This window comes from Rhinolophus sinicus, linkage group LG17 (genome assembly GCF_036562045.2).
Source record: "Rhinolophus sinicus isolate RSC01 linkage group LG17, ASM3656204v1, whole genome shotgun sequence".
Classification (NCBI taxonomy): domain Eukaryota; kingdom Metazoa; phylum Chordata; class Mammalia; order Chiroptera; family Rhinolophidae; genus Rhinolophus; species Rhinolophus sinicus.
This window is the reverse complement of record NC_133766.1, coordinates 6,257,282-6,269,572: the sequence shown is the minus strand read 5'-3', so window position 1 is coordinate 6,269,572 and position 12,291 is coordinate 6,257,282. Positions and strand designations below refer to the sequence as shown.

The window sequence follows — 12,291 nt, the reverse complement described above, 5'->3', positions numbered from 1 at the left end:
TAGAATCAAGTCTGTGACTTCCTCACACTAGAGTGAATTGTTCTCTTACAGATTATAGTCCGTATGGAGCCCACGGTGGCTGGGGCGGTTCTCCATATTCCCCTCATCAAAACATACCTTCTCAGGGACACTTCAGTGAGAGGTGCGAGTCTTTTTTTTTTTACTTTTACAAACCTTTAAAATTATTCACTTTCTCTTTGCTTTTCTGGTCAATAATTTAAAATAAATAAATAAACTTTTAAATTTATTCCACACTTTCTTTCTCACTGAAGGGAGAGAATATCCATGTCAGAAGTGGCCAGTCACGGAAAACCCCTTCCATCTGCTGAGAGAGAACAGCTGCGACTAGAATTGCAGCAGCTAAACCATCAGATTAGCCAACAGACACAGCTACATGGACTAGAGGTACCAGCCAATAGATATTTTTTTATTTCAGTTTTTCAAGTGTTCTCAAAGAGATTTTAAAAGGAGAATCTTGAGGTGCTGTGAACACAAATTTTAAGGTCTGCTTCTTAAGAGTTAGTGTAGGTGCCCATTCTTCAAGAAGTACTTCAAAGAATTTAAGTACTTAAGAGTTCAGTTCTGGGACAATAGGAAACTTAGAATTTTATTACCTAAGAATAGATGACAGTTTATCTAAAATGTCCCAACAGGAGCTTTTATAATCCCTGGTGGCACATTTAAGTTATACAGTGTTTATCAACATACATTTTCTCTTAAGATTGGTTTTTAATTTCTCATATTTCTTTAATTGTTTTTAAAAAGTCTCTTAATTCTCAGCATTTATTTATAAATCTTTAAAGAGTAGAAGTTTAGAACTTTGACTTTAATAGCCTCTCTATAATCACAACACCTTCATTAATACAGTTCTTTTCAGTTTATAAATTATTGTCACCTCTTATTTGATCCTTACATGTCCCTGACAGGGAGGTTAGGCAGGTGTTATTATTCCCCTTTTTTGGTTGAAGTTTATGAGTTTCACAGAGGTTGAAACAAACCCAGGTCTTCATACTCCAAATTCAGTGTTCTTTCCTTCATGCTGCCTGACACTGAAGGGAAACAAAATAATCAGAAAACAATGTTTTTTTCCCAAATCCTTTAAGTACCACTGAAGGAAGACTAGGCTTTGTTTATGTGATCCTTTACATGGGAACTTACTCTTTGAATATGGAAAACTAAAGACATCCTAGTGATAAATACATTGTTTCCTTGTGGAGAAAAAGATACTGTTAGAACATTAGACTTTACCTTTCTCCCAAGATCTTTAATAAATAAGGCATCACTTTGGAAATAAATTTCTTACTGATTCTTAGACTTTCTTATAAGGAAGACCAATAGTAGATTGTCTTTTGGAACCCATATCTGGCTCTTGCTCTTATATAAGCAATAAAGTTTAGAAATGGGAAAACCTATGTAATACTCACATTTTGTCTCCTTTACCCTTGCATTATTTACATTGGTCCAAAATTTGCTGATACCTGTTGTAAAAAAAAAAAAAAGGAATGCTCTCTCTGATTATGTCCATCTTTTGTTCATTAACTTTTTAAAGATTCATACCTTTAACTCCATAAAGCATTATTCCTTATTCTGCTAATTCATGGCTTTTTGTCGTAGTTGAAATTTCTAGACCCATTTTTTGTCCCAAAAGAATATCAGCATCATTTGGAAGCTTGCCACGTGTTTAACTCACTGTGGTTAAAAGTCCTTGCCATTACTGAGGTTCAATTGAAATACATTACAGGATGTACTTCAGAGAAAATTAAATAAAGAGGGGGAGGAACGTAGATTTATAGTTGACTTCTATAAGAGCAATTTACACCTAAGATTAAATTACTGTTCCCTAATCTCCTATTTTTTTTCTTTTTTACAAATGATACTCAAAGAGAGAGTAGCTTATAGTTGTATCATTTTTATGCAAATACCTGAGTGATAAGCTGCTTAAGGCTGTGGTCTGAAATCAGACCTGGTCATTCTGCATGGTGTGTTAAGTTGTGTACATGCTTGGCTTTTATGCACTAGGCTGTTAGTAACAGGCCGGTGTTGCAGCGGGAGGCGAGTGCCCTGGCAGGCCCGTCACAGCCCCCACCACCACCTCCAAAATGGCCTGGAATGATCTCAAGTGAGCAGTTGAGCTTGGAACTGCACCAGGTGGAAAGGGAAATCGGGAAGAGAACCCGGGAACTCAGTATGGTGAGTGTTATGGTGGGAAAAGAGAGGGAAGGTGAAAGGAAAGCTTCTTTGTAGTTGTGTCACAGAACTCATGGCTCCAGAGTTCTAGAATCATCCAGAACTATAAAATCATCACCCCAAGGTACCCCAATGAGTGATTAATACTTAAAATAAGTTTCATGATGATAGGCCGCCCCCTCCTCCCATTTTATCATTCCTCTCTTTGGTTTGAGTGTATTGTCTTAGATTTTGCATTATGAAAAACGTTTAGGGAAAACAAAGTAGTTAATTGGAAGTTACTAAATTTCTGTTAAACATACTGATTAGGGAAGCAGTGTGGGTGGTTTGGTGTTTATGATTTACCAATACCATCATGTTATGTAAAGATATATTACCAAATAACATCTTAGCTTTCATAGCCCTTAAGTTATTGGTGATCAGCTTTTTGTTATGAATGAGATGCAATCTATATATCCTTTCCTGTGAAATTGTATCCATGGATATGCTAGGGTTTGCTTCATAGTTCATTAATGTTCATTTCAGTAAATTCTGAATTTCGGCGACTGAACCATTCCACCAGGATGCATGTAACTGACTTTTTTGTTGCATAATTTTCACATTCTTTCTAAGTAAATAAATGGGGTAGTTTTTCTGCTTTCAATAAGTATACTATAGGTATGTATTATATTTTGTCTTACTTCTTTTCTATGTCGTCATTTCTGTGAGATGTTTTCCATGTTGACCTAAGGCATTCTCCCCAATTATCCAGCCCGAGTAGTGTGCACGTGGGTGTGTACTCTGCTGTGCTTCGTATAGGTCTCTCTTTTTAGTCGGCCTGTTTCCTTGGTCATTTTACAAAACTCAGTGATTTCTGGATCATCAGTTTGTATTATCTTTAGTTGGTCTCTTCCATTAGCACCATGAAATAGAAGATAACTGAATTTATTTTCTTCTCTTTCAAAGGAGAACCAGTGTTCTCTGGATATGAAAAGCAAATTGAGTACAAGTAAGCAAGCAGAAAATGGACAACCAGAACCACAAAATAAGGTTCCAGCTGAGGACCTTACATTGACATTCAGGTAAAGAAAGGGACATTTCCACAGTCTTATATATTACCCAGTCATGACAGAAATACCCTTAGAAATATGATTTGATTTTTAAAATATTCTGTATACATTGAGAAAATAATATATTTACATAAATTTAGGAGTTATAAAACTTATTTTAGAACAGATCCAAGGTTAAATTATCTGTTAACTAATGAAAATTTTCTGGTTCAATTTCCTTCTTCCCCTTGTTTCTAAATTATTTAAAACCAATGTTCACTGTTGGACACCTTTCCAATCTCTTTAAAATGTGTGGGCATTTAGCTTCTTTCAAATCCAGCCACCACGACCCCATCCCCCTGGTTTTTAATTTGGTCTATCCCATACCATCTAATATTCTTCTATAGCTGTGGAAGAATGCATATCGTTATCATGAACAATCATACAATAAACAATATTTAATTCTTTGCGCATCTTTAATTATTTTCTTAGTGTACTTTGTGGTTTTTGATATATAGTCCTGAGCTGTCCTCATGATGATATATAACAGTGTCTAATGCCTGGTGCTTTCAGGCTTAGGTTTTGGCTATTTCATCCATGTATTATCTTAGGTTCAAAACAATTTCTTTTACTAGTAAACCTGGTAAAGCAGACATGAGCACTTTTTCTTAAAGGCCACATTGTTAAATATTTAAAATTATGAGTCCTACAGTCTCTGTCAAAACTCTCAGCTTTGCCATCGTAGTGTGAAAGCAGCCATAGACAACACGTAAACAAATAGGCGAGCTGTGTTCCAGTAAAACTTTATTCACAAAAACAGGCAGCTGTGTAGGCTTAGTTTGTCAACCTCTCGGCTATAGAGCTGTAAATTAAAGTGTGAAAGCCATTCATATGTTCACCATACTGCTAAAAGAAGGCCCTGTCAATTTTATTCTACTAAATAATCATTTTTATCTTCTTTATTTAAAATTCCAACTCTTTTTTTTTTTTTTTAATTAACAGTGATATACCGAATGGATCAGCCTTGACCCAAGAGAATATCAGCCTCCTGTCAAACAAGACCAGCTCTCTGAACCTGTCAGAGGATCCGGAGGGAGGAGGAGACAACAATGAGTCCCAGAGACCCAGCGTTGCACCCAGTTCTGCTCCCTAAAATACGAGGAGCCCTGCTTTTATTCTTGGCTCCTAATCAATTTGTGGGGCATAGGGGTAGAAGAATGTGTAACTTCTAACCCTTTTCTCTGAGAGTGGTCAGAGAAATCCAGGAGAAGCACCGGAGGCAATGTGCACAAACACCACTACTAAAAACAAACTCTGCACATAGATCACATTAATGCATTTTTTAATTTAAAAAAAGAAAAAGAAAAAGAAAATTAGCAGTATCTGCAAGGAATTCAGATTAAATTTGTTTTTGTTCTGTGAATGAACTTTATTTTAATAACTTTGGACGCCTTGGATCCAGGGCTTTAAAAAAAAGAAGATATTATATATACACTCTGTTTGATTAATTGTATGATCTTAATGAAGTAGGTTTTTCTTGTATTTTGGTATTATTACATACCCAGTGTATAATTCCTTACCCACGGTCCTTTCCAACTCTCACAACCCCAGCAATTAAAACAGACAAAAAGCACCGGCCTTTCTGAGAATCTGTGGTGCTTGACAAACAGAGACAGTAACAGACCAGTTACTAGAAAATGTGCAGCAAACCCACTTTTTCCAAGAACTGTTACTGGAAGCCATAATTTTCTTTCCGTTACTGGGTCACTGTCTTCATGTGTAGGATTTTCCCAGGGCATGAAAACTTTTTTTGTTGTTCAGTAGGGTTTTATTCCTTGTTTTTGTTTTCAGTTTTTCAAAAAGGCAACTAATTTTTGAAGTTCACATTTCCATATTATGGGGTCCTCCTCGTTCTCTAATGTAATCAGAAAGCCAAGTCAATGCCTTAGTTGGTTAGATTTACATGGAGATTATTTTAAGAATTAACAGTAATTTATTAGCACTGAAAATACGTTGTTGGTGTATTACCTATATTGAACTGATGGTTGAAATTTGGAGCTGTGCTTTTCCAAATTGAACTTCTGCTGAAATCATAGAATGTTAAAAAACCAGAACAGTCAACCACATTTTAAAACTGCAGTACTTGATCTGAAGTTAAAATGAACAGAGCAACATTCATTCAATGGATGCTTTTGTTTTACTCTCAAAACCCAATAGTATGAAATAAAGTCCCTATATAAGGGCACCTCTGGCTTTCGAAGAGATTTGCCTGGATCTTAAGGATAGTTTAGGAATTGATTGGTTATGACTGTTCAGAATCATTAGCACAAGTAGGTAGTAAGTACCTAGAAGTTAATTTTCATAGACTTGGCTTTATAAATATTGGAAAGATTCTTCATGGAAATGTCAAAAAGAACAAAGAAGCATTTTTATTATTTAGTTCTGCTGCACATACTCTATGGCGCTTGTCTATACTGAACTAAGACCCTATAAAACACGTTCGATGTGGATTATTTTATATAGTCAAACAATCCTCCCCATCCCTCTGTGTGCCTGATTTTTAAAACTTTCCCTTTCTGGATTATACTACTAAAACAGAAAGCACTGGTTATGTAATAAGTTACTGCATTGCCTTGGTTGGGTAAAAGCAAGAGTTTGTATTTTTCTTGTTTCTTACTTTCTTAACCCTTAACTCCTGCTGAGGTCCTAACAACCTCAGTCTAAGCTCTGTGTCCATCATACTGTTAACTGAAACAAATTGTGGGGGAGGGGGGAGGGCAGTACAGTCCTGCCATTGCCTACCAGTAGGAGAGTCCAAACAGAACACTCTTTTGAGTAGCAATTATTTAATTTGCCCAGTCAAGGCACCGTGTTTATATACTATTTCACATTGAATTTGATTATGCCCTACAGACCTGGCTGGTCAAGGATTTGATATACACATATTGGCTTGGGATTCGAGCTTTCTTTTTTATTTAAATAAAAATTTATATATATATATTATATATATATACACATATACATAGCTATATCTGTATATATATTGGGTATGTTTTAAGGATTTTTTCGCATGAGCGCAGCTGTTGCGATCAAATGACTGATTGGGAGGTAGAAGCACTGAATGAAGATGAGGCATTTTTTTCCATTGAAATCCGTGTTTTCCTTTTTTGTTAATACACTTGCTTTTTTGTTTGTTTTGCTTTGCTTATAACCCTTTCATATTTACTCTTTATGTGCTTATTGTTTTTTTTGGCAGGACACAAACTTTGTATTACTGACAGTCCCAGAATTTTCTTTTCTCTGTGGAATCATAAAAGAACATCCGTGGCCTCCAACCTTCTATAGGCAGATTTGAGCAGATCTTCCCCTTTGGACATGTTAGTTAATTCCTAAATTTTAGAAGCAGTTGATTCAATTTGGAACTCAAAATGATTCTGGTATTGGAAAGGAACTTACGGGTATGGATTTTGTTAAAGTTCAGAATAAAAGTGAAAATTCCATTTTGGGCATCTGTTGAAACCCCTAATAACTCAACTTCTGTTACTCTTGTTCTTGTTTCCTTCAAATACACTCATTCTTGCTTTCACCATTTTGATTTTGTAAACTAGGCAGGCGTAGGGACTAATTTCTACAGCATTCCTATTCTGAATAAAATCTGAAAAGCTACTGTTTGAATTGATTTAAAATAGTCCCTTTCACTTTTTAAGGCATTTTCATTGGGGGGGGGGTGGATCTCTTAAATTGTGTCCTTAAATCTAGCCATACCTCTCTCTAGGGCCCCACACTCTAAAGGAAACCTAGTTGTGTAGAAAGGCAGAGGTATCTGTCGCATTGTGCCTACAATTCACCTACTTTAAATTGGTCTTTCTGCCTTACCTCGTGGGTCTTCTCACAACTGTCCTAGTGCTCACAAGCAGTTCTAGGAATACAGTAAATCTCCAAAGTTTGGGGTTCTTTTTCCCTTTTCTCTGTCATATACTTTGTGATACGAAGAATCTGTTAAGGGTAAGTGGCCCGCTTTGGCAAAACGGCTTAACTCGAACTGCTTTTTTGTCAAAAATCTATAAAAGGCATTGATTTTTCTGGCTTTTAATAGTTATACCTTTTTAGACAGGTAAGAGATGAAACCAGATAGAAGTACAATTTTAATGCTTTATACTTATTAAAATATTAATTTCTCCTGAAGATGACTTTATTTGCTTCCACTGAATTCAAAAGCAAGACTCAGACATCTCAGATGAACATGAGCAATTCTGAGAGGGCTAAGGTAGGAGTAATAAGCACTGTGTTCACTCATGTTAAGATAAAACCAGGACTTTATTAATAGGAATAGAAAAGTGCTTTGACTTTTTTTTTAAAGGTGTCTCTGAACAAGTGTAGAAGAACAGAATAAGATACCTAGATTCAATTTCTCGACTTATATGTAGTTCTCTTGCCTGACAGATACTGCCACAAGGTAAGTCCAGTAGCTGCCCTGTCTTGGGTAATTTCCAGAGGCTGAAGTGACCAAAGATCCATTCCTTGTTACTTTTCTAATCAAAAGAAAAGTTAGTTATAGCATAGGTTTCTAGTAATATTATTCAAATGGTAAGACACTATTTCTAATGCCAGCTACAAATATTCAGCTACTTAGAATGTATAAAAATTTATTTGGTACAGCATTAACATGGCTGATTCCCTTCTCACCTATTTCCCTTCCCCTCTCCTCGTCTTCCTCATGTATTTATTCTTTTGCCTAAAAGATACAAAATTGGTATGATTCTTATTTGCTTACCTTGCATATTTTAACTTCATCAGACTTTCCATAGGTCTTCAGGGTTGGAGCTTAAAATTTTATTTTTTATTTTTTTTTCCTGGCCCTTTTCTATCTCGCAAATTCCCCTTGATTTACCCACCACCCTCCCCAATCTGCAACAGTGACAGTTTGCTGCCTCAAAACAGAGCATTCACATGAATTCGCTTAGCCAATAACTTCTGTGAAGTTGCCTTTTCTAATGGTGTTATTACTCAGTGATGCACAAATGTGGTATTTGCCCTACTGGTAGGCAAACAAAGGTCTGGTTAAGAATGGTGACCTGCTGTTTTTTGGGTTTTGTTTTTTGTTTTTGTTTTTGTTTTTTTTTAAGGAGAGCCAAAGACTTGTGCTTTACTCTGTTTTGATTTTGGGGGGAAATAGTAGCCATTTTGATTGTAAAACCTGTTAAGTATTTGTGAGTTGATTGTACTGTGTAAGTAGATTTATCTAAAGTTAACTGTTAAAGTTAGCTGGCCTTATAAAATGTAAAAGTAATGAAAATTCATCAGTTTCTCTTTCGTCATGGAATATCATCTTTAACAATATTGTATGTAAGCATTCCCTTCCCCCTTTTTTCGAGAATATGTCATGGTTTTTTGGGTGTGTTTTTTTTTTAACTTGTTCCTAAAGAGCAGTCTACTATCGCTGTGGTCAATGGGACGGGGTAAAATAACTGATAAGCAGGTGGCTGGTGAGAAGTAACTGGTACATACCAGAGTACATACCAGATCAGATTCAGTCAGAAACAAATAGGTTCTTTTCACTGAAGAGTATTTGTTATTATATACAAATAATGATGGATGGAGTTCTTAACCATCTTTTTTTCCACTTTCTTTTTTTGCTCATTTTAAAGAATTTAGTAAAGATTTTATATATGCACTCTGTCTGTAAAAAGCACCTGTAATGATTTATATTTCATTAGAAGGAAAGGCCAGTTACTTTTTAGGAGAAATTAATAACCTGCCTGGAAATTAACTGCAGTGTTGCTAAGATTTTTACCCAAAAAGAGTACCGTTGTTTTTATTTTTTAGTTGGTGTTCCACTGTTATAGTGTTCTCTTCCCCGAGAAATCTCTCCTGTCCTTTTAGATGAAAATTCGAGCTCTAAACTAAAGCAATCACATTCAACATTAGGGATGGAACAAGCAAGCAGGTGACTGCTGTCGTCATTTTACCTGAGTGCCCATTTTGCCGCTGTACACCAGCCTTGCTACCTTGGAGAGCTATGATTTTTATATTTCATTGTTGCTTCAGTTCAGCTTGATGAAATTTTCCTGCTGAAATGATTTATTGGGAATTGTGGGTGGATTGCAGTGAATTTTTTTTCAACTCTTAATTTAACTTTTCTCAGCCACTTAGAAAGTTGTTTTGGTCAAAATGTACTATTAATAGTGAATACCAACTTAAGATTTAATTTTTAAGATTTTATTTCTTTGCTAAAGATATTTCACATATAATAGATTCTAATTGATAATACTAGCTATAAAGTTAATAAAGAATAGGAAACTGCCACCACCAGGAAGAAGTAACACCTTTTTTTAATAATGTGTTCCCAATAGTTGGATTTGCAATACTGCACTGAACAAAGTGAGTAAAGAGTCTTTTGAAATCCCATTGTGATAAAGGGACTTATCTACCACTGGAATCCTTGTTTTCAGAGTCTGAATTTTCAGCCAAACACTGAATTCCTCCTAAACTTTATTCCTGAGCAAAACATCCCTAGAGTAATAACCTGTATTTTCACAAGAAAATAAGGCACAATAACCTAAGAGAGAGAACTTAAATCTCAAGGCAATACTGTGTCCAAAAAATGTGTATTTATAAAGACAAGATCCTGTGGAATTAGTATATTATACACTAGATAAGGTGAGTGGTTTTCTTGTATTGAGGTCTCACTGTTTCTGGTTGGTTGGCTTTTTTGTTCTGTTCTGTTTTGTTCAGGTAGACAGAGCTCACAAGTCTTTGGCGTCCATTCTAGGTTGTACACTCAAGAGTCATAACTGGAAACAGTCAGCTAGCCCCCTCCCCCCACCCAAGGTGTTGTATAAAAGGGTCAAGAAAAGGATGGAAACAAACTATTGGGTGAATAATTGGTTGTCTTTTTTTTTCTTTTTGGGGTTTGTTTGTTTTTGGCCTGATTTTAAAAAAGCATTTATTAGTGTCTCTCCAGTGATTGGCTGCCATTTTCACAATAATGTCTGAACCACTCTGTAAAATATTCCACTAATGTGAGGGCATTTTAAGCTTTGTTTATTATTTTTATATCCTCTTCATCTAATACACTGTCCTGAGAGCTACTTTGAACAGATCTATTGTTGGCTTCAATTTCTGTTACCCTCTTTCATCCTTTCTCCTCTTCCCACCTGGGAATGAAAGGAACTTGGGGGGCAGTTTTTTTTTCATTCTAGTCATTGATCCCTAGGCATCATATCTTACTTTATGCTGAATCTATGACTTCTTGAACAAGAGGAGTGGACAAAGTGGATTAAGATAATGAATGAAAACCTTCACCCACTGAAACATTTTCCAGTTGTGAGGTTCCTCTTCGTGAGTGTGTGGTCTCTTCCGTGTCACTTCTGTTGCCCTTTTTCCCCGACTCCGGTCAGTTTGGTCTTTAGGCTCATACCAGTCTCCCCGAGACAGTCTGCAGTCAGCACCTTTTTGGGTGGATTTTATTTTGTTTTTTTAAATATTTAACATTGATGCATATTTGCTTGGGACAGAGCTTGTGTAATTTACCAATCGTATTGATTGTATGTGATTGTGCCCTGCAGAGGTATATTTAACAAGATAAAACTAACCTCGGTTAAAAAGGAGCTCATGAGATTGGAGTCAGATTATAAATGATTTCATGAAATCACTTACAGTTTTGGATCGTGAGAATTCATATCTCCTGTTGTTGTACATGAGTGCTAAATGAAATACCATTTTTCAAAAGTTTCCTGGCATTCCTGTTTTTTTCTCCTCCCTCAGCACCCTGTTCTTTCTTGCCTGCCTCCACCACGTATCCAGAAATGAAAATGTCCAGCCTTAAAGTGACAGCTGTTTTTTAAATTGCAGACGTTTGTGAAATTTTACTTTTTCCAAGTGTTTCCAACTTTAAAAAAAAACCAAAAGTGAAGACAGATAATGAGTTGGAATTTCCCAAACTGTGAATAATTCCTTAGTATTTGGCAAACTGTGAAATCTTACTTGAAGACGTCATTTCCTAAAAGTTCTTTTGGAATAGGGAAAAGAAACCTGTTTGAAGTGAACCATTTTCCTCTCTTTTTTAAATCTGTTTGTAGTTCCAATTTTTAAACAGCCTTCAAATCAAGTGAGATGGGGGAAAAAATAGGAAGATGTTCAGGGCAGCAGAACTCGGGGTCTGAATAAGTGCATGTTCCACTTGTTGCAGGGTTTTGAGAGGATTCGGGCTGTCTTTCAATTTTTTATTATTTATGTGCATGTTGTTTATATCAAAGATGCCACATTTTGTTAAAATGCTATTTCTTTGTTACTTTGGAAACTGACTCAGCCTCATGTTGCTCCTAATTAGTGTTTAAGGTTCCCATGAGTTGCAGATAAAAGGATTATTCTAACAAGTAGAAGGAGGTGATTCACCTTTTGGTTTGTAAATATACATGAAAGTGTCTACAAGGTCTTTATCTGCTTTCTGTCAGCATTTATATTAAATGATAAACTAATGAGGAGAACTGTGTAGTCTCTTGTAAATGAGTCTGTGCCATGTTATTTTAATCGTGGGATTTTTTACAACTTTCTTTAGGTGAAAAATAAAGAAATAGATAATGTGCACAACAAAACATACTTGTAGTAGCCAGTTTTGCAGAGATCACAGGAATTAATCCAGCCTTAAATACACTACTGTCCAAACTCTTTCATCTGTTACACAGTGATTGTACATCAGGATTAAAGGCAATGAGATCCTAGGGTAAGTGTTCAATGAGACCTAATGGCTAACAACGTAAGTCCTGGTTTTGATGGCTTCTCTTAAAATCAGGACCTTTATGCTTAACATGCACTAGTTCTGAGTACCTTCGAAATGCACATAGTTTTTCTCTTTCCATTCTTCTAAGTGTCCCCACCCATTAGTTATTCCTTGCAGTTAGAGGATATATGTAGGTTTACTTTCTCGTAGAGGTCACTGGAAATAGACATTAGTCACCAAGCAACCCAATGGCATGAAGAAGTCAAAGGGAGAGGACGACTCTAGACTAAAAGAAACTTAAAAGATGCCAAAAGCAGATGCAACATGGGGACTCGGTTTGGATTCTGATTCCAA

At 35.9% G+C, this 12,291-nt stretch overlaps 1 protein-coding gene across 3 annotated transcripts in view; it reads left to right on the top strand.

Moving 5' to 3' along the window:
* Positions 1-11,704, top strand: part of RC3H1 (ring finger and CCCH-type domains 1) — a 61,520-nt gene extending 49,816 nt beyond the window's left edge. For 2 of the 3 annotated variants that reach the window (XM_019725570.2, XM_019725644.2), the window contains exons 16-20: positions 52-142; positions 273-405; positions 2,020-2,190; positions 3,133-3,248; positions 4,218-11,704. In XM_019725570.2, the coding sequence (XP_019581129.2) occupies positions 52-142; positions 273-405; positions 2,020-2,190; positions 3,133-3,248; positions 4,218-4,368 (662 nt within the window). In that variant the 3' untranslated portion in view covers positions 4,369-11,704. The remainder of the gene's footprint in view (positions 1-51; positions 143-272; positions 406-2,019; positions 2,191-3,132; positions 3,249-4,217) is intronic. The other variant, XM_019725730.2, reaches the window with a different exon arrangement.
* Positions 11,705-12,291: the final 587 nt, after the last annotated feature.